This window comes from Durotheca rogersii, assembly GCF_024521655.1.
Source record: "Durotheca rogersii strain YMJ 92031201 chromosome Unknown GGS23scaffold_27, whole genome shotgun sequence".
NCBI classification, from domain to species: domain Eukaryota; kingdom Fungi; phylum Ascomycota; class Sordariomycetes; order Xylariales; family Xylariaceae; genus Durotheca; species Durotheca rogersii.
In genome coordinates this window covers 251,541-278,498 of record NW_026251258.1, presented here as the reverse complement: position 1 = coordinate 278,498, position 26,958 = coordinate 251,541, and the positions used below count along the sequence as shown (strand labels likewise).

Genomic DNA, 26,958 nt, shown 5'->3' with positions numbered 1-26,958 from the left:
CCTTTACTCGATTTGCGTCACTCAACCATGATCGAGAAGCGTTGTTTACCCAATATTGGCTTAGAGAGCCGCACTTATGCCTTCCTAACCCGGACTACAAGCTCTATCTCTGGGCTTAGGTTTGCATGGGAAACTTGAGGTCTTGGGACGCCATTCCGGACTTAGACAGTCATCCGTGGTGCCTGGGGCAGGTGTTGGCGCGGGTCCCCCTGGTCTTCGTCGTTTACGACGCCAGGGATCTCTGTGAGTAGCTTAGACGTCTTACGGGCTGTTTCGCCGATGATATAGACTACTACTACAGCATGACGTTGTCATTCTCAGAGTTTTCAAAGATGAGGCGAGAAAGGGAACGGATTATCCGAGACCTCGCTCATAGCAAGGTCTTTAGTTATATCAGGCGTTTGAGATATAAGCTGAGGTCAAGCTCTGTCGCTGGATTTTTCACTCTCCTCAAGACTCTCCTTCTCGGGGCCAGCTTGCCATTACTGACCCCAGAAATATTTGATAGCTCGGCTCGCATACAGGCGCCAACATGATGCGCAAGCTCATCATCCTCTCATCGACCTTGAACAGCGCCCATTCTCTCGTCGCGCGCCAGAGTGGATGCGACTTCACCCTTTCCACGGGCGGGTCGTCCGCCGGGGTAGTTGGCCAATATAGCAACGGCCGGATAAGTGCTGGCGGCGAGAGTGGCGTCGTTCAGCCAGGATTCGTCCTGAGAGGAGATACTATCTCGGATGCTCAGGGTCGTGGCTGTCGGTTGACGCCGGCGGCGAACGTGTTCCAGTGCGATGGCGGCCAGACTCCCCAGGGAGGATTTGCCATTAATTGCAATGGGCAACTGGCATTCAATGGCCAGTCTACGTTCTGGCAGTGCGGCACCGGCGAGAACGGTTTAGCGATGATACATCTTACTCCAGGAGGGAGTAACTGCTCCGAGATTACCCTCACTGCAAGCGGGTGTATTCCGGAATCCTGTACTCCGACACCCAGAGGGCCAGGAGCCACGCCGCTAGGAAATCCTGGCGTCCCTCCGGGTCCAGGGGGCGTCTCGCCACCGAAGACCGAGACTACTACTGTCTATGTTACGGCCCCGAGTGTTTCTACTGTTACCGTATGTGAGGCGGTACCTCCATACAGGCCCCCGGCCCCCCCGGTAATACCTCCGGCTCCTCCTACACCACCTATACCACCGGCACCCCCTGCACCACCTAGTCCACCGGCACCCCCTGCACCACCGCCAGCACCTCCTAGTCCACCTGGTCCACCGGCACCTCCTAATCCGCCGGCACCACCAGGACGGCCGGCACCGCATCCTACTCCACCGGCACCACCTGGTCCACCGCCGGCACCTCCTGGTCCACCTAGTCCGCCAGCACCCCCCGCACCACCGCCAGCACCTCCTGGTCCACCTGGTCCACCGGCACCTCCTAATCCGCCGGCACCACCTGGTCCACCGGCGCCCCCTGGTCCACCAGCACCTCCTGGTCCACCGGGACCTCCTGGTCCACCGGGACCACCGGGACCTCCTAGTCCGCCGGTACCTCCTGGACCACCTGGACCACCGGCACCGCCTGCACCACCGGGACCACCTGCACCACCGGGACCACCGGGACCGCCTGCACCACCGGGACCACCTACACCTGCACCAGCACCGGCACCCCCTGGTCCACCTAGTCCACCGGCACCCCCTGGTCCACCTGGTCCACCGGGGCCACCGGGACCACCTGCACCTGTACCAGCACCGGCACCTCCTGGTCCACCTGGTCCACCTGGTCCACCGGCACCCCCTGGTCCACCGGCACCACCTGTACCACCGGCACCACCTGCACCACCGGCACCACCGGCACCACCTGCACCACCGGCACCACCTATACCTGCACCAGTACCGGCACCCCCTGGTCCACCTGGTCCACCGGCACCCCCTGGTCCACCGGGACCACCGGGACCCCCTAGTCCACCGGGACCACCTGCACCACCGGGACCACCTGCACCTGCACCAGCACCGGCACCTCCTGGTCCACCTGGTCCACCTGGTCCACCTGGTCCACCGGCACCACCGGGACCACCTGCACCTGTACCAACACCGGCGCCCCCTGGTCCACCAGCACCTCCTGGTCCACCGGGACCGCCTGCACCGGCACCGGGACCCCCTGGACCCCCTGGACCACCGGCACCCCCTAGTCCACCGGCACCCCCTGGACCACCGGCACCACCTGTACCACCGGCACCACCTGCACCACCGGCACCACCTGCACCTGCACCAGCACCGGCACCTCCTGGTCCACCTGGTCCACCGGCACCCCCTGGTCCACCAGCACCTCCTGGTCCGCCGGGACCGCCTGCACCAGCACCGGCACCCCCTGGTCCACCTGGTCCACCGGCACCCCCTAGTCCACCGGCACCCCCTGGTCCACCGGCACCACCTGTACCACCGGCACCTCCTGGTCCACCCGGACCGCCTGCACCACCGGGACCGCCTATACCACCGGGACCACCTGCACCACCGGGACCGCCTGTACCACCGCCGGGACCTCCTGGACCACCTGGTCCACCGGCACCCCCTAGTCCACCGGCACCACCGGGACCTCCTAATCCGCCGGCACCTCCTGCGCCACCGGCACCACAGCCAACACCTCCTAATCCACCGGCACCTCCTGGTCCACCCGGACCACCTGCACCACCGGGACCCCCTGGTCCACCGGGACCGCCTGTACCACCGCCGGGACCTCCTGGACCACCTGGTCCACCGGCACCCCCTAGTCCACCGGGACCACCTGCACCCCCGGGACCCCCTGGTCCACCGGGACCGCCTGTACCACCGCCGGGACCTCCTGCTCCCCCGGCACCACCTAATCCGCCGGCACCTCCTGCGCCACCGGCACCGTATCCTACTCCACCGGCACCACCTGGTCCACCTGGTCCACCTGGTCCACCGGCACCTCCTGGTCCACCGGGGCCACCGGGACCTCCTAATCCGCCGGTACCTCCTGCACCACCAGCACCACAGCCAACACCTCCTAGTCCACCGGCACCTCCTGGTCCACCGGGACCACCGGGACCACCGGGACCGCCTGTACCACCGCCGGGACCTCCTGCTCCGCCGGTACCACAGCCAACACCTCCTAGTCCACCGGCGCCCCCTGGTCCACCGGCACCGTATCCTACTCCACCGGCACCACCCAGTCCACCTAGTCCACCGGGACCACCAGCACCACCGGGACCCCCTAATCCGCCGGCACCTCCTGCGCCACCGGCACCGTATCCTACTCCACCGGCACCACCTGGTCCACCTGGTCCACCTGCACCGGCACCGGGACCCCCTGGTCCACCGGGACCGCCTGCACCACCGGGACCTCCTGCTCCGCCGGCACCACAGCCAACACCTCCTAGTCCACCGGCGCCCCCTGGTCCACCGGCACCGTATCCTACTCCACCGGTACCACCTAGTCCGCCAGGACCTCCTGGTCCACCGGGACCACCTGCACCACCGGGACCCCCTAATCCGCCGGCACCTCCTAATCCGCCAGCACCTCCTGGTCCACCGAGACCACCGGGACTACCGGGACCGCCTGTACCACCGCCGACTCCTCCTAATCCACCAGTACCTCCTGGTCCACCGGGACCACCTGCACCGGCACCGGGACCCCCTGGTCCACCGGGACCGCCTGCACCACCGGGACCTCCTGCTCCGCCGGCACCACAGCCAATACCTCCTAATCCACCGGCGCCTCCTAGTCCACCGGCACCTCCTGGCCCGCCGGGACCGCCGGGACCGCCTGTACCACCGCCGGCACCTCCGGCACCTCCGGCACCGTATCCTACTCCACCGGCACCACCTGGTCCACCGGTACCACCACCGGCACCACCTAGTCCGCCAGGACCTCCTGCACCACCGCCGGCACCTCCTGGTCCACCAGCACCTCCTACGCCACCGGGACCGCCTGCACCGCCACCGGGACCGCCTGCACCGCCACCGGGACCGCCTGCACCGCCACCGGGACCTCCTGCCCCTCCGGCGCCTCCTGGTCCGCCGGCGCCACCTACTCCCCCGGCACCACCTGGTCCACCACCTAGTCCGCCGGCACCACCTAATCCGCCAAGACCTCCGGCTCCGCCAGGACCGTTTCCTACTCCACCAGTACCACCTGCCCCTCCGGCACCACCACCGGCGCCACCTATACCCCCGGCACCACCTATACCCCCGGCACCGCCTAGTCCACCGGCGCCGTCGCCGGCACCTACTAATCCGCCAGGACCTCCTGCTCCACCGGGACCGCCAGGACCGCCTCCTGCTCCACCGGGGCCGCCAGGACCGCCTCCTGCTCCACCGAAACCTCCTGTACCACCGGGGCCCCCTCCGGCTCCACCGGCACCACCAGGACCGCATCCTACACCACCTACGCCGCCAGGACCGCCTCCAGCTCCACCGGGGCCGCCAGGACCGCCTCCTGCTCCACCGAAACCTCCTGCTCCGCCATATCCTTGGGTTCCTCCCGTACCACCGGTACCACCAGGACCGCATCCTACACCACCTACGCCGCCAGGACCGCCTCCAGCTCCACCGGCACCTCCTGTACCACCGGGGCCCCCTCCGGCACCACCAGGACCGCCTCCTGCTCCACCGGCACCACCAGGACCGCATCCTATTCCGCCGAAACCTCCGGCACCACCAGGTCCTCCTGGGCCGCCTAAACCTCCTGCTCCGCCATATCCTTGGGTTCCTCCCGTACCACCGGTACCACCACCGATGCCTACGGCACCTACACCTCCAGCTCCCCCCGGGCCGCCTAAACCTCCCGGCCCCCCTGGACCTCCAGGTCCTCCTAGGCCTACTGAACCTCCAGCCCCTCCTGGGCCGCCTAAACCTCCTGCTCCGCCATACCCCTCGGTTCCTCCGGCGCCACCGGTACCGCTACCGATGCCTACAGCACCTACCCCTCCGGCGCCGCCAGCGCCCCCTGGACCTCCAGCCCCCCCCGGGCCGCCTAAACCTCCCGGGCCGCCTAAACCTCCAGGTCCTCCTGGGCCCACTGAACCTCCCGGGCCCCCTAAACCTCCGGGTCCTCCTGGACCCCCTGGACCTCCAACTCCCCCTGCTCCGCCGTACCCCTCGATTCCTCCTGTACATCCGGCACCACCGGCCCCCCTTTCTCTACCAAAAACACACCCTGCTCCCCCGGGCCCTCCGGTCCCCCCTCCATACCCTACTCTCCTGCAAGTTTCAAACACGACTGAAGTCTATAGCACAGCTCCTGAGCATCCAACTGTGACTCCCAAGTATCCTACGACGCCCGGAAACCAAAGAACGACGCTGAAATCTCCTACCTCACCCGAGGTCCCTAATACACCACCTGTGAGCCCCGCGAAACGTACAGCGCCGTCAAGCAGCGCCGGGTACGCAAACGCACTCACACGAGCAGAGTCTCCCAAGAGGCTAAGGCGGGCTGACAGTGTCTCCTCGTCTCCGGGGGTCTGTCCGGGGCAACTCACGGGCCAGTGGGAGCCACCGCGCCTGATCGTACCCGTCGACCGGGCGAATCCCGACAAGGCTCAGGGCATGAGCGCCTTCGGTGAAACTTCGCCGACGGTTTCGAGCGTCTTCGTCTTCGACGTGGCACCGGGCGACGGCGGGAAGACGTGTACGCTGGTGTTCTTGTTACCTGGTGACGCGTCCTCGCTCAACCTCACGGGCACCGGACAGGTCGAGTTCTCGCGCCTCGACCTCGACGGTGGCCGTGGCCGCGACCACGCTATCGGCCGGCAGACGACGCACAACAACCTCCCCGACACGGCGCTGTCCTACACGAGGCTCGCCGTCGCGCCCGATAACGCGTACGTCGTCGAGTCCTTCGCGTGCCCCGCCGACGGCCGCGGCGTAGCCGTCGAGCTCGGCAGTGTGCCCGGCGCCGGCGGGACAGAGCTGCGCTTCCGCCAGAGTATCGAGCCGTGCCCGCTCGGCTTGTTCATCGTCGCGTCTGGAGACGAAGGCACGGAGTTGTAAGCACCGAACTGGACGAAAAAAACGAACAGAGGAATAGAGAAGGGATAGGAGAAAGGTAATTTGAACAGCCTCAACGCATTGTCAGGTTTAGTTTCCACCCGCATGTTATAGCCCTCAGCCGTAACGTCCGCGCATACACACAGGGACTGGAATGGTAAGATAACTGGGTTGGATGGAAGTAATAGACAGAGTAACAAGGAGGACGCATCGTTAGTTGAATATGTGCATTTCTTTGTTCCTGACAGTAATACATAAATAGTCCTTTCAAAATAAACTGAGGATAGCTTTTAAGGGGTAATATGGCAATCAAGATATTTCAGTACTGTGGCTGGAATCTTGAATGTGGCTGGAGAAGGCTGAGATAGGTGAAGAGTGTGATTACATAATACGCTTCTGTCTACAAGAAATTCGCATATCGGAACTATCGGAAATAGGATCGACCTTGCCGATCTTTTATGACAGACCCTGGACGCGTTCCACTGATGATGCTCCTGTTTACATCTCTCCGACTCTCTTCAGAAGTTGTGAATCCTCATCCGCCCACATCCCACGTCGTAATTCGCCATCCGCTCAATACAGAGAGAGACAGTAAAATCATCAGCTAACTTTTTGCCCTTCTTTTTCACTCTGGTGACTCGCATGACCGTCTCTATTAGTCGGTGGGCCAGTCCACATCAACCGGATCCCAAACAGGAAACGAATCTCCTGCTCCCCTCTCTTTACCCCACGAAGGATTTGAAAACGTAAGAGCCCGGGAACTGCCCTGATATCTTTTGATAAGTCCATGCAAGCCATCGGATAAGGGTTGCGACGAGAGTAAGCGTTCCGAACCGCGAACCGTCTTCTATCGGTTCTCTGTGTCCCAGATAGCCAGAGCGTAACTGGTCTGGCTTCATGTAGGTAATTAGACACGATCAGAGGATTGACTAGTCGAGCTCGGAACGGCGACGTGTAGGTTAAGAATGCGCCGCTTATTATCGATTTATCTCTATCCCGAACAAAGACGCTATCGCTCCCAGTGGGGGGAAGGGAAAGGGGGGGTAGAAGCGACGGAGATACCCGGTCGATGATACCCTCGAAAGATAGCTTCGGAAAATAGCTTCGAAAAGCGAAGACCTTCAAGAGCAGAATCCGTTGATTCGCTGACGACTATCGGCTTGGGTCCGCCTTGGCCGTCTACAAAGACCATGGCATCGCCTCCCCAGCACCGGCCGCTGCTCCAACCCGGTCGAGCAGAGTCGAGTCGTCGCAGCCGCAACAGCTATCACACCATGGCTATCGCCAACGACACTACCCCCGAGGCTACTGCCACCGATGGCACCGACCACGTGGTCGCAGGTGCCAAACATGACGAGGCCCGCCGTCTCTTGCGACGGATCGACCGGCGCCTCATGCCGCTGCTCTTCGTGACCTATGGATTCGGCTTCATGGACAAGACGATCCTGTCGAGCACGTCCGTCTTCGGCCTGCGAGAGGACAACAACCTCGTGGGGTCCAACTACTCCTGGGTCTCGAGCGTCTTCTACTTTGGCTACTTCATGTGGGCGTACCCGACCTCCCTGCTCGTCGCCCGCCTGCCGGTCGCCAAGTACCTCGCCGTCACCACATTTGCCTGGGGTGCCGTGGTCGCGGTGACGGCCGCATGCTCGAGTTACGGCGGCCTCATCACGGTGCGGTTCCTGCTCGGCGTCGCCGAGGCGACGCTCTCCCCGGCTCTCATGTTCATCACGTCGACCTGGTACACCCGCGACGAGATCCCGACGAGAACGGGTATCTGGTTCGCCGGAAATTCGGTAGGCGGTAAGTGAACCCGAGAACGGAGATCAGCTATCTATCTCTTGCGCACCACACGAAGGCTCGGGTGCTGACAATCTCCCTCTCTAGGTATCGTCTCGTCGCTTCTCGCTTACGGGATCGGTCACATCACCAATAGCCTCAGCCCGTGGCGTTGGATGTTTATCATCTTGGGCGCTGCGACGTTCCTGCTGGGATTCGCAATATTGTTCTTGTTGCCCGATAGCATCTCCAAGGCTAAATTCCTCACGCCCGAAGAACGCCAGTGGGCTGGCGATCGCGCGGTCATCGCCGGCACGGGTCGTACCGAGAACACGACTTGGAAGTGGGAGCAGATGGTCGAGTGCCTGCAGGACCCGAAGACGTGGCTAATTTGGTCCATGGCTCTGCTCTGCCAGATCCCGAACGGTGGCACTCAGAATTTTGCCAACTTGGTCATCACCTCATTCGGATTCACGTCGCTTCAATCGACGCTCATCAATATCCCATACTCTCTCCTCGCTACGGCGGCCGTTTCGGGGTCTGGTTGGTTGGCTGGACGTTTCCGTTCGATGAATTGCATCCTCATCGGCCTCGTCGTTCTCCCACCCGTGATCGGGTCCGCTTTGATCGGGAGCCGCCGTTCGATACCCCATGGCGTGTCTCTGTTCGGCTACTTTCTATTGTCGACAGGCCCAGCCGGGTTGCCCTTACTGTTGTCCCTCGTACAGTCGAATTACCGAGGCGTTACGAAGAAGATGACTATGACCGCGATGCTATTTATCGCATATTGTACCGGGAAGTATGTTGCGAATTTAATTGCCGCCTTCTTCAACGTGCCTATGATAAACGTCTCTAGGAGACTCCATGCTGGCTTTCTTGCTGCTTTTGCAGTACCCCGTCGATGCTCTACGCTGACTTGCTGCCTAGTATCGCCGGTCCCCAGTTATTCAAAGCAGCTGAGGAGCCTACCTACGACACGGCCTTTCGTGGCATTATGATATGCTACGCTCTGGTGATCGGCTTCGCTGCTGTCCTCAGAACATACTTGCAACTAGTGAATAACCGCCGACGGAGGGAAGAGGGCATTGAGGGCAGCGCTGGCACCTCGGGCGCCATCGGTGGAGGTAAGGTGATTGACGTTGCCGACGGCCACGGTGCAACTGAGGCAGCAAACGAGATTCGACTTCGCCCCGAAGACTACGACGACATAACCGACTGGAAAACACTCGGTTTCCGCTACCGGCTCTAACATGGGAGGGTTTCATTATCAGGTATTTTACCGGATGCCCATGCGAGGTTTGGTATTATACGTACCTTACACATCTTCTCCTATTCTCGACCCGGCGCTGCGGTACCCAACCTTCCTAACTTGATAATTCATTTCGGATGCTCCGGACTATCTATGACTTAGATGAACATCAACTGTATGGGCGATGGGAATTCTGAGTGGGCTAGGAACTATATGGTGTTCGGATCTTGATGGAAGATATCAGAGTTTGACGGAAAAGCTGGCACATCTGCACTAAGTGAAGGCCGGTTCTACGTTCAACGCCCCATGTATCAACTTCACTGCCCTAAAGCGAGCGAAAGTACCATTCAGAAGCTTATCCTGTTGACTTCGTATCTGGTAACTTGGGGGACCATATCTATGGGAATCGTTCCAATCCAAACACAACCAGCCGGCCCTGTCATCACACGGCAAAGACGGACATCTAGAACCCATTGCGATAACAGTATCCTCCAGTATTAGAACCCCGACTGGTTTGAATTTCATTGCCCGCAAGCTGTACGGGGTCTGTGGTGAACTCTCCCCCAAGAAATGTATGTCCGGTCACAAGCCATCGTCGAGTGTACGAGAGGAGGCGTGTGGCGAAGAGGCAACTTGACTCTTTCCTTGTCGACTGCAACCACCGGTCAAGGAACGGGGATACTACGTCTATTTAGGGGTATACCAGGACCGTGGAGGCTCGACAAGGCAACTAATAAAGAGAACATGCTCAACACTGGGCCAGCCACTGTCGACCAAGTAGGGGGCGTCTCCCTGGATCTCGGTACACGCGCAATTTAAAGAGGACTGCGGAACCAGCCTGTCACCGCGGGTCTGCAATATCGAATAGCAACCTTTACAATTGTCTAGATTCTAGACACCGGGTACAGAGTCCAGATTCGGGCTCACCGACGTCGTCTGACCTTGGTCCGGTCTCAAAATAGCCCTCTACATGTTGTATCGTCACGGGGAAGCGTTCTAGGAGCTGCATCACGATCCCCGCGTGCCCCCTCGCTCGTTTGGGACGTTGTGGTCGCGCTCCGGGGAAGCTCACGATGCCACTAGGCAGGTAGTAGCCAGATCTGGACGCCTCGTCGACGATCTTGGCAAGGCGGGCATGCCTTTTAGTCAACCATGAAAAATGGCGCTGTGGATTACGGTGAGATTTGAAATATGGCGCATCTGCTTGGTCTATCTACAGCCGCCGCAACCCTCCCTCTCGCGGAGCCGCTACGCCGGCGGGTCTGCAGGCACGAGGTCGTCTTGGGTCGCCCCGGAGCTGACCCCTGGCCTGTCCCCTAGCAAGAGAGGCTGGGGCTTGCCCTAGACCCTGGGGCCAACAATAAGAGATCGACGCGGATAGAAAGGGAAAACCTCCTTCTCTCCTCCTATCTATCCCTTTTACCCCGGCTCTGGCACAAACCCCCTGGCATCGTATACGGCTAAATGGGTGGTGCCCTTTCAAGGTCACCTCTCTGCTACCCCAGTCGTCAAATTCTCGGCCCTTGCTACTCCAATAGATACCTTGTTACGGTCCTCCGTTCTCCGAACAAAGTGCTTTCGCGGGATGGAGACGTAGGCGTTCAGGATTTCATAGATGGGCCAAGACTTGAGATATTACTGTGGATGCTTCGTACGCGATTCGACGATCTCGCGGTTTACACGGCTCGACTATGCCTCTTCTCTTCTCGTCGAGCGGGCCCCGGGCCGCCCCCTTCGTATGTCACAGAGCAGCTTTCGTCACCTCGAGTCCGGGATGGGGGAAGAAGGGGGAAAAGAGAAGAGAAGAAAAACTCACGCACTTGAACGGGTCCATCCGATGAATATTTAATTGCTAAAGGCCTGGGACAATTTGCCCGCGCAGGTGAGGTCCCTTCCTTCTATTTCCGTTGCTCCCAATAGACCATACGCCCACAGCCAGCTACCGGATTCCCATACCTGTAAGGACATGTTTTATCTATATAACGGCACGTGGGATCTTATTTTTAACACGCATGCTAGGTCCCTCGACTTCCCGTAATCTGTCCGGAACTCGTCACTCTACCTTATCTTGTCCTATTCTGTTGCCGGCAGTTCGGTCCCCATTTCATCAGGAATAGCTTCAAAGGTCAGGAGTCAGGATGCGTTGGGGCTTCGGTTTGGCTTGTGTAGCGACGCTGCTCGGCATCGGTACGTACGCCCCTATGATGAGACGTGAAGAAAGAGGGAGTTGTAGGGTGGCAAGCATACGTTTAGCAGATCTGGAGAACTCCTCATTGTTAACATCTGAGCGCGTATGTGTGGCGACATTGCTGTGTAGCATCCGAGGCCAGCGCCGACGTATTCCGCGACCCCGACACCGGGTTCACGTTTTCGCAGTACAATGCTCCCATTACGACGGGCAGCGTCTACATCACCTTCCGTATCGCCATCCCCAGTACCGCCATCGCGGGACAGTCGTACGACGCCGTCCTACAGGTCGTTGCCCCGAACACCGCCGGTTGGGTCGGTGTCGCCTGGGGGGGCTCCATGACCAACAACCCCCTGCTTATCGGCTGGGTGAACGGTGGGAGCGCCGTGGCGTCCGTCCGCCGCTCCGCGTATGTGAAAGCCGGGAAGGGGATCATATGTCACCTCCGTGTGGACTTACATACTCTCTCTTCCCCCACACCCCATCCCCGCTTATCCCCCCTCTGTAAACTCGGCCGGCTACTCTTGTGGGTGCGTGGCGGAAATGATAAGCTGACTATACCTGTCGGCCAGTTCGCACACTGCCCCCCAACCGTATACAGGCGCCACGCTGCAGGTGCTTAGCAAGGGGACCAAGACCAACGGCACGCACTGGCAGTTCACGGCCAAGTGCACGGGGTGCACGTTGTTCCCGACGTCGGGCACCAACTCGAAGAACCTGAACCCGTCGGGCGGCAACCGCTTCGCCTTCGCGTACTCCCGGACCAAGCCGAGCCAGCCGGCGTCGAGCACCAGCCCGATCAACGTCCACGACCTGTTCAACTACTGGGAACACGACTTCGCGGCCGCCAAGAACTCCGACTTCCCGGAGCTCGTCGCTCGGAACCTGTGAGTGGGCCGCGTTATATTGCGTTGCATCGCGCTCGTTAGGGGGAGGGGGGGGGGGGGGAAGAAGGGTCGACGCCGATGAGTTGTCGTGTTGTGCCGGGGGCATCGAAGTTGTAGGCACCGGGTCGATTCCCTTCAAAGAGGGGGAACTCGCCCACGTAGACAGAACCCCTTCTAACCAACGGGTATCCAGCAACTTCTCTTCGTCTGCTCACTAGGTACCTTACGAACAAGCCGAGAAGAGAGCGCGGGTGGGGAGGTTCGCTCCGGACACGTGAGTGCGTCTTTGTGGGTGCGGGTGTGCGCCGCGTTTTCATCACCAGTACGTCAGGGGAGAAGGGGGACGCAGGTGGACGCCTCGAGGCGGGCGAAGGAGAACGGAGGGGAGGGATGGGGGTAGGGGGGAATGGGAAGGCCGGAGCGATTTCGTTGTCTCCTCGATTCGAATACAGTACACGCTATATATATGTAGGTAGGGCACGAACTGCTTCGTTTCGTAGATGGCGATACACACCCGAGTGATTGAGTTTTCCCAGCGCTGCCGCATTCCCCCCTCCAGAGAGGCGTGACGTCCAGCTGTCCAGAAATGTCTCATCGTCACTCCCAGTGCGCCGTTCCGGAATTAGAAAATACCACGTCCAAACATATCGCTTCTAAACATATCCCATCCGGTGCGCTGCTACTGGATCTAGATGCTATTATCTAGATCGGCGCCTATTCTTAGAATCTGCTCGACGGCGCCGCCCCTATATATACCCAAGTCAAGACGATAATATAAAAGGTATATATTCTAGCACCACCCGACGGGAGACACATGTGAGCACGTATTGCACGCCGGAGCAGAGGCGAGCAGCGAAGCGGCGACGGCTAACGACTCCTCTCGTCTAGCGACTCGACAGACACCGAAAAGCGACGCGCGTTTAGATTAAGGCCATTTTTCTACGGAACAAAAAAATGAGACGAGATTCCGTGGACTAGGCAGGACGAGAACTCTCCGCTCCCGCCAGCAACGCGGACGGCATTCTGCGCGAAAAAAAAAAAACATGCGTATCTTCTCCCCCCCTTTCCCTTTGACTCACGGGACCCCTTTCTCTCTCTCTCTCTGCCACGTGGCACGATTAATACCTCCCTGCCCCTCGCGCGACGACGTGCGTCTAAGCCTTGATAGCCATCTCGCCCATGGGGAGAGCAGCGAGCCCTGAGAACGTCGCTCTTGGTTAGCGAACCGCACGCTTGCTTCGGGCGGGGGGGGGGGGGGGGATAGGGGCTGGGGGACACTTACATCCGTCGACCTCCTCGGGCGCTTGTTGCTTGATGGTGCAGGCGTTATACTGGTCCGGGGTCTGGGCGTGGATGCCGGCGGCGGTGCAGTCCGTGTTGAGCCCGCAGCGGTTGATGTTGTCCATGGCCTTCTGGAGCGTGTCGCCCTCCCAGCCGAAGATGTAGTCGCCGTGGGCCGCGGGGCCGCTAAGAAGCAAGCGCGCGTGCGCGTGTGTCAGCGGGGTCTGCTCTCTCTCTCTCTCTCTCTCTCTCTCTCTCTCTCTCTCTCTCTCTCTCTGCACTCGCCGGGAACTAGTACTCCCGCTCGCGGAATGCCCTGGGGACGGCGTCACTTACCCGAGGTTCATGCTGTAGACGTAGGGGTTCGAGCCGTCCGACGGGTAGTCGGCGCTGTTGGCGAACTCAGTCACGTTCCACATCAGCTCGTACATGATCTGCGGGAGCTTGACGGGGTGGGACGAGGGGCACGCGCCGCCGCCGGTCGCGCCCGAGCCCGAGCTGTACGCGACGTGGGTCTGGTGATCGGGGCTGTCCAGGTTCTTGCCATCCCAGCAACTGCGGCAGCGTAAGTCGCCATTTACCCGGAAAAGGGGGAGTGAGGGAGGGGAGTGAGGGAGGGGAAAGGGGATCCTCGAGACTCACGTGGGGAAGATGATGGTCTGCCGGATCATCTTGCAGGACTTGGAGCTGGGAATATCAACAGTGTCGGAGCCGGTGCAGGGAGCGCCGCCGACGAAGGTGTTCTCGTTCGGCGAGGTCCAGCAGCGGTGGCAGATGTTTGCCTTCTGGACCTTTGACGCGTCGGTGTTGGCCGCGTTACCAGCCAGCATACGGAAGCCCTGTTCTTATTAGATACTCGGTCGTGCTCGAAGGGCTACCAAGTGTTCTCAATACCTTCTTGAAAGCAGTGACTTTGCCACTGGGGATGTAGTAGAGGTCAAGGCCACCTTTGTTGATCAGCTTTCCTTGGGGGCCGCCGTTTCCGACCTGGGGAACGCGCTTGTAGGTGCCGTTCCTGGCCTTGTAGAACATGACGGCAGTCCAGTAGTTGGACTTGTCCTCCTTGAACGTGCAGGACGTGCAGGTGGACGAGGCCAAGTCGTGCTTCTCAATGTCCATGGAGACGTTGAGCGAGTTGCCTCCGACCAGCTGGTGAAGGTGGGGAGTGTACTTCATGCCCGGGTTGACGAGAGGGTCGATACGATCGACAACCAGCTGGGAGCAGGCGAACCGCAGCATGGTGTTGCCGAACTGGGCGGCGGCATTCTGCGCCAGAAGCGCGACGGCAGCGATGGAAGTCAGCTGCATGGTGACTAGACTCTTGACCTTTGGAGTTCGATCGGATAGGCTATGAGTTTGGGGAGGGGGGGGGAGTAGAGAAGAAGCTGGACGACCGACGATAGCTTTCTGGCCGAGGTTGTGGGAGGCACTGTTGCAGAAATAGGATCCCAGGAGCTGAACTCTGGAGATGCTCGTGATACCTATCGTACTTGTATTATTCGCGAGAGGGCGCCGCCGCGGTCCAGCGTCCACGAACTGCCGAACCCGAAGAAACCTTTCGAAGACGTCCTTCTCTCGGGCATTCCAGACTGATTGGTTAAAGGCAGATTGCGGCTTGATTGACTTGACTTCCACATTGGGGTCAAAGGACTACCATCGCTCCGAGTGTTTATTGATTCTTGGGCCTGCTTCCAATCCCTTCTGGCTGTATCGCATTTACCCGGTTATTTATACCTTCCAATTATAGAACCGCGATATATGGCAGAGTCACAACAAGCCGCATCTATCTCTTTCGTAAACAGGGGGGTCTTAGCAAGCTTGAAATGGAGGTGCTTATGATCTTTGCCGCCGTTTACCGTGTGTGCTTACAACATGTGTCGTTGGGTCGGCTCGGGTTCTATCACAGAGCAGGATCGTCAAGATCGCCTCGTCTGTGTGCCGTGAAAGGTTCTCTCGGGAATCGAGAATCTTCGTTACCCGGAAATGTCATCCTTCTTGCGAGTCCGGCAGTCTCATCCCCGAGTTCCACAGTTGGGACCACAGGTGGTCTTCTCCACGCCACCATCGGCCTACCCTCGACGGCAACGTGGGTTGATTGCCCTATCCTCGAAAGCGCGTACGGGGTTGCCAGGGTGCTGAAGAAATTGCCCACTCTTCACTATATCCGGCCCAAATCTCGGCTCTAATGTAGAGAGGAGGAAGCGGCGCCAAGGCATGGTATAGGTGCTGGGCCGGCATGGCATACCGCGCCTTTAATCGACACACCTAGGATAATGTCGTCACCAGGGGAGGAATCAAAGGCCGCCGGTTATCTGATTCGCCAGGGTCGAGATGCCAGTCAGCAGTTAATACATCCCTGGATCTCTTACGAGTCCGCCGTAGGCTGCCATGACACGGCTGCCGATACCTCGTGATAGTACCCTGGACGCGAGTGTGGCTGATAGCCCAACGGCATAGCCAGCGATGCCGCGGTATTGGTGCTGCGGCTGATTGAGACACCAGGTCTTCTGCCGGCGAGTTACCTCGTCGTGAATCGGTTAGCTCTGCCGAAGGGGACACGCTCAGGGGTGTTATATAACGAAGGAAACGAATTCCAAATCATCGGGGGTACTTGGAGGTAACAGAGCTTCTCATTAAATAGCCCTGTATCTACAGCCTACTAGAACAGCTCATAGGCTCGACACATAGCAGTCATGAACCTACATTCGGCTAACGAGTTTGTAAATATCGACGAAAGACTGCCAAGCAAGATAGACGGGAACCTGTTCGGAGCCGTTCGAGGCCACGTATGACCCGAGGAGCCGACTCTACCCATCGAAGTTGGTGGCCTAATCATCTCGGAATTCTTGGAGTTCCTTGGGCACCAGCCAAGGGGGTTTCTGGTGAATCGGAAGGAATCTTCTTTTCTTTTCTTCCCTGTCCTTAGGACCGATATGTTGCGTCATCCTAGATGCTCAGCCCACGGAATAAACCTGCGTTCCTAGTGGGCAGTGTCTCAAGGTATTTCGGGGTTTGATATACTGGATTCGGTTCTTGGGTCCTTGATTCGGACGGTGAGTAATCGATATTGCCAAGAATGGCCTTGACCCTCACGAGTTGGTCGGCGCAGGTTCTGCCCTCGGACGCTCGAGAGCCGTCTTGGTTGCGGATGGCCTCGGAGCTGTCACTTGGCCAGAGTCGGTCTGGTTACGTTTATATGATAATGCAGTAATACTTCAAACATGGCGACGAAGGTGGCGCCGTGAGCGTCGACTATCGGCGATGGACTCCTCAGACTTGCCTAAAGGCCATGTCATAAAAAAGTAGCTACTCGAACATCTCCTACTACACCTAGTTAAGGCATAGGGTTAAAACAAACTGACCAGGATCCATGCTTTCCCGCAGCCTTATCATTCTTTGTTATCTCCTTGGTGAAATCCTGGGTTTCTGGATAAGTCGCTTGTTGTTCTGTTAGAGCAATTACCCATAGAAAACTGTTACACGATATATCTTGAAGAAATTGACGCATAGGGAGATACGAACGTATAGTTCGATCGTTTATATCTTAGCTTCGAAATTCTACCAGAGAAAGACGCATGTTGTCGATTCCCCTCAGCGTCTACTGCGACAGAAATACGAGAAGATGTCTTGTTTACAGAATTTATGAAACGGCCCGTTACTATTATCCTTAGGTTTTTGTACTAACCATCCCCCCCAGCCTTGAACCCGGGGCTATCATCGTGTGCGCTCGGTATAGAGGCAGCACCCTTGGAACTGGAAAGGTGTCATAGATAAAAACTATACCAGCTATCTTGCAAGACCTCGGACCATCGTGACAACAGCATGTGATGTAACGTGGGGTTGCCGCCCTAGCCAGAACTGAAGACACCTCGAATGAGCGACCAACTCCCCCCTGCTGGCCCCCCCCCTTTTATCGCGTCTCGCGAGCTTTCGATTCGCCGGAACTCTAGCAGCAGCAGGTTCCCAAGGAATACACCCCGGGATGATTCCGTGTAAACATTGCCTTCCCTCCCCTCACCAAAACGAGACCAGACCTCTCGGGCGCAGATCTCGGGACCTGCCTAAAACTGCCGGGATGCGACGCTGGGATGGCAATCGGGCGAGCCAGGGCGGCCGCGGACCTGAGGCCCGGCTACGAGGAGGCATGCAGTGCAGCCCTTGCCAGTTTCATCTCTTCCCAAATGACGTTCTGTGTACTCGCGCTCGCTCGCCCGCTCCTACGCAGCGGCTTACCAATTATCACGTCAGGAGGCAGCAGGAGAGCGGACTGAGCGTCCCGGCAGCCTACTCTCATCTGAGCTGAAGCGGGGAAGGACAATGGCTCTCGGCACGCTGGGTAGGATTCTCGCGGGCCTGCCCTGCTACGTGGCGGCGCTTGCGGGGGCGTCGAACGCTGGGCCGCAAATCCTCGGAATATCGAAGGCGAAGGTAAGAAGAGCGCGGACATATTGGAGCAGTTGATCTAGGTGCTGGTACGGAGAGCTGACGCTGCTGAAGTCAGTCCCGCTGGATCTGTCGCCGTTCTATAATAACAAAGCGTTTGGTACGTATCCGGGAGAGGCGTCCTTCGATACGATCGGGCAGTCGTATCCGGTGCCGGAGCTCGAAACGCCCTACTATACCTCCGGCGACACGAGCACCTTGTACTCGTTCCCCGGGTACGCCGGACCGGCTGCGCCCGACAATGTTATATGCGACGGGCAGACTGTGACCGTGCCGGGGGGGTCGTACTTTTCGGCCTCGTTCCTGATCTCTGGAGACTCTGAGCTCGCGACGCTGTCTGGTAACGTGTCATTCGCCTATGCCGACGGTGGCACATCGTCGTACGAACTCCGCTCCCTCGGCTGGTTCAGCTTCCTGACTGTAAACCGCGGGGAGCTGATGTTCCCGAGTCGCTTTACCGCCACCGGCGTCAACCGCAACACGAGTCACATCTTTGAGCGCACCGCACCCCTGAGCCCCGGCAAGGAGCTGCGGGCCATCACGCTACCGGAGTTATCGAGCCCCGAAGGCGGCAGGTTACATGTGTTCGCCATCTCCTTGTGGGCTGGCGCGGCAGTAAGCGTACAGTCGATCCGCCCGACGCAGAAGTGGCTTGACGGCGGCGCACAGGCCGTCGAGATCACGGTCAACAACGCGGGATCAGAATGCGTAGCGGGGGACGGCCTAGTTCTGTCCATCTTAGGACTAGGGCTTCAGACAGCCAACAAAGGACATCTGAAGCGTCTGTGTCCAGGCGACCAGAAGATCGTGACCGTCGGGGTCGAGGTGTCCCACAACCATCTAGTCAACGCTTCGGTGGTATTCGACGACGGTGTCGACCAGCAGTCGGTCAGCTTTGAGAATACGCAGTTTGGGCTAATAGATTGGACGGAAGATCTCGATAGCCTAGCGCGGCACGAGAGCCCGGAGTGGTTCAACGGTGCCAAGTTCGGGATATTCATCCACTGGGGACCCTACTCAGTCACGGGCTGGGGGAACTCGTCACCACACGAAAGTTATGCCGAATGGTTCTGGTGCGTATACTCCATAATGAATGCGCGCGGCGCCCTGGCGCGACGGCCTTGTATATCGACATTGACTCAGGATATGTCTAGGTGGTACTCGACGCATCACCCACAAGCGGACCGATCAGGCTTCTTCGACTACCGGCTGCGCACGTACGGGCCGGACTGGGCGTACGACGACACCTTTGTAGACTTCACAGCCTCGGCCTTCGACGCGCGGGCCTGGGTCGACCTGATTGCGGACGCGGGAGCGACGTACTTCGTGCTGACGGCGAAGCACCACGACGGCTTCGCGCTGTTTGACGCGGGCGCGAGCAGCAATCGCACGGCGCTGCTCCACGGCCCGCGGCGCGACCTCCTCGGCGAGCTCTTCGCCGCCTCCGCGGCACACCAACCCGCCCTCCGCCGCGGTACCTACTTCTCGCTGCCCGAGTGGTTCAACCCGGACTTCGGGCCGTATGGCTTCGACCAGTTCGACGCGGCCGCCGTGCCGGGAACGGTCAGCTGGCCGGGCGTGCCGGCGCGGAACCCGTACACAGGTGCCGAGGAGCCGTACGTCGGCCACGTGCCGGCCGCCTCGGGGGACTTCCTCGCCGACGTGATGCAGCCGCAGATGGAGACCCTTGCCTATGCGTACGGCACCGACATCATGTGGTGCGACTGTGGCGCGGCGAACGTCACAGCGCGGTTTGCCGCCGCATGGTGGAACGCGACGCGCGCCCAGCGCCGACAGGTCGCCCTCAACTCGCGATGCGGGCTCGCGGCGGCGGCAGACTTCGACACCCCCGAGTATGCAGCGGCGCCCGCGTCGGCGGCCCAACGCCGCAAATGGGAAGCGAACCGCGGTATGGACCCCTACAGCTACGGGTACAACCGCGCGACGCCCGACGAGGCCTACATGAGCGCGCGCGAGGTCATCCACACGCTCGTCGACGTCGTCGCCAAGAACGGCAATCTCCTACTAGACATCGGGCCACGCGCCGACGGCTCCATCGTCGAGGCGGAAGCTAATAACCTGCGCGAGGCCGGCCGCTGGATCCGCGCCCACGGTGAGGCTATCTACAACACAACCTACTGGTTCGTTCAGAGTCAGACGGCCGGGGTTGAGGAGCCGAATGTGCGGTTTACGCAGACGGACGGGGCGTTTTATGTCCTTTTTCTAGACCGGCCGGTGGTGCGAGACGGGGCAGTCGATATCGCAGCGCCAGTTCCAGCGTTAGATGGCGACCTCGTGAGCCTTCTTACTGTCGAAGGCGGCCAGGACTTGGGGTGGAGGGTCACCGGTCAAGGCGCCCAGGCAGTACTGAGAATCGGGGTCTCGGACGCACTGCTGGATAAGGATGAATTCTGTTGGGTCTTTAAGATCAAGTATGCGTGATAGTGGTCTGGGATAGCACGTGGAAACCCACGGTCTCCTGCCCCCAGCCTCTTTTGATTCTAACTAGGTAAAAGTCGCTTTTTGGTATTGAGAAGGTCCGTGGAACAGGAGACTGATAGCTTTGTATATGATACGTAGCCATCTAGTGGCATCTCCATGATTCGTGAAGGGCTAGGTATATCGCAAGTCCCACCGTATTAATGCAGCGTTATTCTTCTCCAAGGTTCCTTTGGCACATCCGGCGGGCTCCTCCCGTTCCTATACTGCCACAACCGGCTCAAGTCCTTGACTCTCACCTTTCCGCTGTTGATCCCGACCTTCCCTTCGTATATGCTTCCGTGAATTTCCACGGGGTCATTGACGTCGCTTCCTTGTCGCGCAGCGATCTCAAGCATCGACCAGCTATATTCGAACCTCTCGCGGAGGGCGCCCTTGGCCGAGCCTTTTTCAGCCACCTCTATAACGCTGTCCATGAAGTCATTACTCTCGGCGCAGCCGACGAATTCTCCCTTGGAATCCCGCTCGAGCGGAAACATGCCATTAAGATAATGTTGACAAAACTGATGTCCACCGCGTGACGAAGTCCGACTGAACACGCGGCCGATGTAGCGAGGCATTTCCGGGGATGCCCGCTCGTTTGTTACGAAATGCAAAATTCCCCACAAAGCAACAAAATCGGTCGTGTGGGCGTAATGCTCGACGTGCGCAAGCGCACGCTCGGATGCTTGAGCGGTGTAATACGTCGCGCGTTTACTTATCCCGTTGGTCAGGGTCGCAAAGTGTCCGTCTGCCTCGAAAGACGAATAAGTGCTAGCACTTGAGCGCTGCCTCTTCAACGACGGCGGCCGGGTCTCACTTGGCGAGTGAGTAAGCGGAACTTCCATAATTGTAGCACCGAGTTGGGTGCCCATCCTAGCATGGTCCCTTTCCGTGTGGTAGGAGCCGAGATCTCGGTGCGGATTGTTAAAATGGTTGGATGCGTTCCCGAAGGTGTAGACCTCGAGCTTGGCTAGGAGATTGTGCGGTAGCTCTTGCAAGAGCCAGTCGAGAACCAAGCCACCTTCGATCCCGCCCTGGGAGTGCAGAATGAACACCACCTTGGTGTACTGAGGGTTGTATAGCTTTTCCTTGACGATCTTGTACGCCGCGCGAACGTCGCTCGTGGCATATCCAAAATTGCGTTGGACGAGACACTCGACAACATCGAATATGATGCCGGTAGTGCGGTTATGAACACCGATCACTGGCCTCTTGAAAGTGAGCGCCAGCCGATTGATATTGCTCCTGAGCCAGGTCTCCCTACGTCGTAGGTTAGTACGGCTTGGTACGTTGCGTGGTAAAATCTCATCACGGGGCCACACACCCAACGGCAACACCATTCAGGAATATCCACTGCTCGCCCGCATGCTCCTCTAGGGCAGGCGCATATTTCGGGTCCGAGGTGAAAGTGATGGTGTTCCCGTTCAGCAGGAGACACAACAACCAGTTTACGGAGAAGAAGACGGCCGTGCCGAACACAACCACCCAGACGGGGAAGAGGAAAGCGAGGGGCAGGGTTAGGATGAAAATCGACTGAAGGACGAAGAGGATGGCGTGGACGGCCATGCACAGTATGTTCTTCCCGCTGAGCGAGAGTTCGTCAAAATGGCCACCGTCGCAGGGGCGAAGCGGCCAGACGATCCAGGGCAGAAACCAGACGAAGGTGAAGAAGTACCTCATATCCCAGGCCATGAGCTTCCAGGGCATGTCGGTGTAGCAGTAGTTGATGACAGACTCGTCGCCGACCTGGGAGCCGAAGAATTCGGTGCGGTCCCGAGCGTCGGCCGAGCGGGCGCCATCGCGGCGGGTGAATATGCGCGAGAGCGACAGGATGCCGGCAACCATAGCGACGGCGGTGGTGCCGTAATAGGCAAATATTATCATAGTCGAAGAAGAAGAGAGACACGAGACCGGAGGCGGAAAGGGGACCTTTTATTTCGCACGTCTACGCCAAAGAGTGTAGCTGAAGCTCCCGACTAGGCAGCGTAGGAGAGACATGTGCCCAAAGCGGCAGCATTGCAAGTAGGCTGAGGGTGTGCGAAGTGGCCACTCCAGGTGTCGTCCCCGGCTCAGACGGCAAGGAGGCAGCTACCCAGCCAGCCGTACGGTAGCTGGACGGTAGCATCGTGGTTGGATAACGTCCCGGACAGGGCTGAGATGCTTTGCCCCTTGGCGACTTGGAACTGGGCCGGCTGCGACCAATAGGCGGCCGGGCGCGGGAGAATGTGAGGAGCGAGCGGATCACGTTGCGTTGCGGTCATCTGAGCTGGCATCGGCGTTGCTGAAACGGTGATTGGACGCCGGTAGGGGATGTCTAGGGGGAAGGCATATTATATACCTACCTAGGTCTGCATTGTCGAGGCCGGACGAGACAAGATGAGACCAGACGGGAGAGGTATGGATATGCGAGTTACGGGAGTGGGTAGGTATACTCTCTCTGGGTGCTGGGAGAGGCTCTCGAGGGTTGCGGGAGGAAGAGAGGGGGATGGGTGAGTGGAGGAGAAGTTGCCTACTTGAGGTGGGTGATGATACCTAACGAGCACGTCTGGCACCTACGTACCCTGGCCAGCAGTGCCTCTCATCCGTCTCCGTCCGGTTACTAGCATATTCGCATGTGAAGTTCTGCCCGTGATGTGTACTCATACCGGCACTGTCCCCTACTTGTGATCTTCCCGACCCGTGCCTCTCTACCAGGGCCAGCACATGTTGGTAGGTTGCAGCGAGGGCAGCGGACGGGCAAGCATTCGTCGTCTTCTGTTCACGAGGAGACGGACAGCCACGAAATGCTTGTTTCTTGTATTTCTCATACTTCCACCTAACGTAGTGGGCAGTAGGTAGCGTGTGTCCCCTACCTAGAGGTACCTAATTTAGTGCATGCTAGGTACCTAATCACTTTCAATGGTACCTACACTTACTTAGGTACCTACGAGATCACTCACTACAAGGTGCCTAACCTGCCTGTGAGCTAACCAATCGTAGGGGTGGTTGGGGGGCTGTCGGGTAGTTTTAAATTGGTGGATGGGTGTTTCACAATAACAGCCGTTGAGCTGAGCACGGCTCGTCGGCTGTTGGTGGCACATCAGAGGGTACCTTATAGGTACCTCAGGTGCTGAACTTCTGTGGTGCTTCGGGAGCTACGTAATCTAGCCGCGTTGCCGATCGCCGACTCGGCCTGCCCAACCCAGCAGGTGGTTACGTACCTACAGGGCCTGTCTGGTTCAGTCCAGGGAGGCCGTCGGGAACAGCCATCCTTCACACTCTCGCAGCCTCTTCGCTATCGCCATCTCTACCATCCCTTCGTCATCAACGTTCGCCTGAAACACCCACGACGACGTCGAATTGCACCTACACACAACGATGGAGGACCCGCAGATCACCTCCACCGGCGTTGCCACCTCTACGCCCAAGGTCCTCATCGTGATGGCCGACTACGGCCACGACCCCACAGGTAATAATACCTAGGGAGACGTTCCCCTTCCCGATCCCACGACCAGCTCCAGCACCCGCAGCGAAGAATCTAACCTGAGCCGCCCGGCCACGCTGCAGAAACCGCCGTCCCCTACACCGCGTTCAAGAACGCTGGCTACGACGTCAAGTTCGCCACCGAGACGGGGCGCCCGCCGCGCTGCGACAAGAGGATGCTGGAGGGGTTCACGCAGAAGCTGCTCGTACGCGCGCCATGACGGGACGGACGGGCTCGCCGCCGCAGCGTGCGCGGGAGACACCGACGCGGTTCCTAACAGCTAGAGCAGGGCGCCAAGAAGGAGGTCGTCTCCCTGTACAAGAAGATGGCCGTGAGCGACGAGATGCGCCACCCGCTGTCCTGGTCCGCTCCGGGTTTCGCCTTCGCCCCCTTCGACCTCGTCCTCTTCCCCGGCGGCCACGACAAGGCCGTGCGCCAGCTCATCGACTCGCCCGTCGTGCACGCCCTCGTCCTCGACTACTTCCCCCAGACCCGCAAGCCGAGCCGCAAGGTCGTCGCCGCCGTGTGCCACGGCGTCATGGCCCTGTCCGAGTCCAAGGACGCGGCCGGCCGCAGTGTCCTGCGTGACTGCGTCACCACCGCGCTGCCGGCCAAGTTCGAGCAGGCCGCGTATTGGAGCACCCGTGCCGTGCTCGGAGACTACTACAAGACCTACGGCCACGGAAGCGACGACGTCGAGACTGCGGTAAGAGAGCCTATCGCTAGGCTATGGGTGGGTGGATCATCTGTGTTGCCCCTCTGACAAAATCGGTTTCATGCAGATAAAAAAGGTCCTCGCCGACCCATCTCAGTTCAAGGCCAGCCTCAACCCCGGCCCGTAAGTCACAGGCGCATTGTTTTTTTTTTCCTCAATCATCAAGCCCAATGCATGGCGTACGGGCACTCTGCGCAGCGCACTTACCATCCCGCTTCCAGCTTCACCGTTGAGGACGAGCACTATAATTACATCAGCGCCCGGTATCCCGGAGACGCGGAGGTGTTCGCGGAAGAAATCATCAAGCTCTTCGAGAGCTTCAACAGGATCGTATAGGTACTTCTACTGATTACTGGGTCCGTACGGATGATCTCTGCCATCTCGCGAGCTCGTGGGCGCTTAATTTGATGGGTATCTAGTTTGCCGTTGGCTTACCATGTTGTATTGCGTTTCGAGAAAAGGGAGGTTGGCTTAACGACGGCATGAAGCGTGCACAAACATGAAGTTTAATACACTAATTTCCGACAATTGACTTCTCGGAGTCACCTATTAGCACCTCTCTACGCCGAGTTCGTAGACTGTTTCAGCATGTAGGAATGCGATCGCTCCTCAACGAGACCTACCTAAGACTACCGTAGGACCAATGGCATACCGATGTGTCCCGGGAAACCTCCGGACGCCGGCGCCTCCCTAGGATAGGAATTTATATAGTGTCACGCAGGAAGCTTTCTGACTCTCCATCTCTAAACAAGAGGTGCATGTGTCTACATGAATTGTACTTGCGTCATGTAGGTGTTGATCGGGGTAGAGACTTCGAGCATTGTGGATGCCATCTGTCACCACCTCTTGGGTGCTGACGTGCCACCAGAGGTGAACGTTCGACTTATAACGTGCGCTTGCGACCTCTCCTTCTCGAGCCTCGCTAGCCCTATCCTGTCCGTAATGGGGGTAGCGTCGATAATGTTGTCAAAGTCATCGTCGTCGTCGTCGTCGTCCCCGCTGTTTCTGTTGTCGGAATCCGGTTCTATATCTGAATCCACTTTATACCGTTGTGATTGGGGAAGAGGTATTGTCTGCGCCTTCGGCTTGCGGTCAGCATCGTCCGAGTGGGCAAACGGCTTCGACGCCAGTATCTTGCGCCGTATCTCCTCCATCTCGGCATCGTTGTCACCGTCCTCCGAAACATCTAATGAGTCTTTATCGTGGCCTTCCTTTTCCTCATCTTTCACGTCTTCTCCCGGTTTGGGCCACTGCGTTGGCTTCTTGCCAAGATAAATCCCATCGGTGTCGTCATCGTCATCGCCATCTTCTTCCTTATTCCCACTCTCGTCTTCGTCCCCGTCGCTGCCATCCTCTTCGTCATCGGAGTCGATAACCGCCCTACGGTTGACATTGCCTCCTTTCCATAAGTCGTCATCATCGGCGTTCTCCCTGCTTTCGGCGTGCTCTCGCTCCAGCCGCTCCAACCACTCCTTTTCTGTTTTTATCACGGCGTCTTCGTCCGCACAGGCTGCATATTTTTTCAGCAACTTCGAGTTGATCTCTATGAACGACTCGCCGTAGTTGAACGGCCGCATGACGTCTTCAGCCCAGTCAGGATGTCCGCATATGTAGAAGGCAGCAGCCAAAGCTTCGGCGCAATTCAGTCGCAGCGGCTTGCCGTAATTAACTGTGTTCGCGGCGACCAAGTAGGGGAGCAGTCGCTCGCATTTCCCTCCCACCTTATTCCATTGGACCTCCCCCGTCCGAGCCCAGGAGCACTCGACGACAGCGGCGCCATATTGTTCCACCAACTCGCTGTCGGCCGGGGAGAGCTTGCGTTTCCCATTGGGCGTGATGACGACACCGTTGTGCCTCTGACCGAGGTGAAGGTCGCGCATGAGGCCGAGCCTCACGAGCTTCTTTCCGGAGCATCGCTTGGGGTCGCAGTGGTTCAGGTCCCAGCAGGCAGCCTTGAAAGCGGGCCTAGACGAAGGCGCGTGTTCGGGATCGTCGTCATCGGCGGGGCGCGGACGAGGCCGGGGGTTGCCATGGCCCTTCCCACCCCTCGAAAACTTGTCTTTCTTGTGGCGGACCATGTCGGATCGAGTCGGTTAGCCACGCGCAGCCGTAGGCAGATCCTACGAGAGGCCAAGTGCTGAGGGAGTCGGAGAAAGAGACTAGGTGCCTGTCTGGGCGGCGAGGCAAAGAGAGGAAGAAGATGGTGGGCTGGCGCTCCACGTGGGGCAGCAGAGTGGGATTGTCATCGTGTGTACCTAGGTAGGTACATGGCTGGATGGAACCCTGTTACGGGAGAGTATGGGCAATCTGCATATATGTATGTACCTCTTAAGGTATATACAGGTACCTATATGAGGTACCCAGTACCCGCATTTGCGCTCTGTAGACTTAGGTAATCCGTCGCAGCCACTCGTTCGCCCCATCGAGACGCTCCCCGCGGACAGGCGTGATTGGCGTCTATACAAGGCACC

General features: G+C 58.9%; 9 protein-coding genes across 9 annotated transcripts; 6 read left to right on the top strand and 3 right to left on the bottom strand.

The window, feature by feature from the left end:
* The first annotated feature begins 352 nt into the window (after nt 1-352).
* On the top strand, nt 353-5,538 carry GGS23DRAFT_256812 (uncharacterized protein). The gene is made up of 2 exons (XM_051512311.1): nt 353-2,549; nt 3,130-5,538. The coding sequence occupies exons 1-2, from the start codon at nt 533-535 to the stop codon at nt 5,271-5,273; spliced, it is 4,161 nt and encodes a 1,386-aa protein (XP_051368674.1). The 5' UTR covers nt 353-532; the 3' UTR covers nt 5,274-5,538.
* On the top strand, nt 5,170-6,289 carry GGS23DRAFT_583273 (ubiquitin 3 binding protein But2). The gene is made up of 2 exons (XM_051517270.1): nt 5,170-5,342; nt 5,416-6,289. Exon 2 carries the CDS (start codon nt 5,561-5,563, stop codon nt 6,002-6,004), a length of 444 nt encoding a protein of 147 aa, XP_051368673.1. The 5' UTR covers nt 5,170-5,342; nt 5,416-5,560; the 3' UTR covers nt 6,005-6,289.
* A 635-nt stretch (nt 6,290-6,924) lies between these two features.
* Nucleotides 6,925-9,166, top strand: GGS23DRAFT_256756 (putative allantoate permease). The gene is made up of 3 exons (XM_051512310.1): nt 6,925-7,804; nt 7,889-8,579; nt 8,708-9,166. The coding sequence occupies exons 1-3, from the start codon at nt 7,192-7,194 to the stop codon at nt 9,027-9,029; spliced, it is 1,626 nt and encodes a 541-aa protein (XP_051368672.1). The 5' UTR covers nt 6,925-7,191; the 3' UTR covers nt 9,030-9,166.
* A 1,913-nt stretch (nt 9,167-11,079) lies between these two features.
* Nucleotides 11,080-12,371, top strand: GGS23DRAFT_256744 (CBD9-like protein). Its single transcript, XM_051512309.1, has 4 exons — nt 11,080-11,216; nt 11,347-11,626; nt 11,790-12,104; nt 12,298-12,371. Exons 1-4 carry the CDS (start codon nt 11,168-11,170, stop codon nt 12,320-12,322), a joined length of 669 nt encoding a protein of 222 aa, XP_051368671.1. The 5' UTR covers nt 11,080-11,167; the 3' UTR covers nt 12,323-12,371.
* Nucleotides 12,372-13,215: 844 nt separating this feature from the next.
* On the bottom strand, nt 13,216-14,730 carry GGS23DRAFT_583239 (uncharacterized protein). Its single transcript, XM_051517269.1, has 5 exons — nt 14,280-14,730; nt 14,028-14,224; nt 13,722-13,940; nt 13,387-13,571; nt 13,216-13,302 (listed from the first exon to the last, which is right to left on the bottom strand). The coding sequence occupies exons 1-5, from the start codon at nt 14,691-14,693 to the stop codon at nt 13,259-13,261; spliced, it is 1,059 nt and encodes a 352-aa protein (XP_051368670.1). The 5' UTR covers nt 14,694-14,730; the 3' UTR covers nt 13,216-13,258.
* A 2,812-nt stretch (nt 14,731-17,542) lies between these two features.
* GGS23DRAFT_256658 (glycoside hydrolase family 29 protein) lies at nt 17,543-20,369 on the top strand. The gene is made up of 3 exons (XM_051512308.1): nt 17,543-17,813; nt 17,883-18,901; nt 18,983-20,369. The coding sequence occupies exons 1-3, from the start codon at nt 17,703-17,705 to the stop codon at nt 20,268-20,270; spliced, it is 2,418 nt and encodes an 805-aa protein (XP_051368669.1). The 5' UTR covers nt 17,543-17,702; the 3' UTR covers nt 20,271-20,369.
* A 98-nt stretch (nt 20,370-20,467) lies between these two features.
* Nucleotides 20,468-22,154, bottom strand: GGS23DRAFT_599889 (uncharacterized protein; the record flags this gene model as incomplete). Its single annotated transcript, XM_051518985.1, has 2 exons — nt 20,468-21,569; nt 21,634-22,154. 2 exons carry the CDS (start codon nt 22,152-22,154, stop codon nt 20,468-20,470), a joined length of 1,623 nt encoding a protein of 540 aa, XP_051368668.1.
* Nucleotides 22,155-23,329: 1,175 nt separating this feature from the next.
* GGS23DRAFT_583227 (class I glutamine amidotransferase-like protein) lies at nt 23,330-25,572 on the top strand. Its single transcript, XM_051517268.1, has 5 exons — nt 23,330-23,757; nt 23,856-23,977; nt 24,062-24,478; nt 24,555-24,610; nt 24,709-25,572. The coding sequence occupies exons 1-5, from the start codon at nt 23,667-23,669 to the stop codon at nt 24,821-24,823; spliced, it is 801 nt and encodes a 266-aa protein (XP_051368667.1). The 5' UTR covers nt 23,330-23,666; the 3' UTR covers nt 24,824-25,572.
* GGS23DRAFT_256620 (DUF367-domain-containing protein) lies at nt 24,930-26,714 on the bottom strand. The gene has a single exon (XM_051512307.1). It carries the CDS (start codon nt 26,563-26,565, stop codon nt 25,324-25,326), a length of 1,242 nt encoding a protein of 413 aa, XP_051368666.1. The 5' UTR covers nt 26,566-26,714; the 3' UTR covers nt 24,930-25,323.
* Nucleotides 26,715-26,958: the final 244 nt, after the last annotated feature.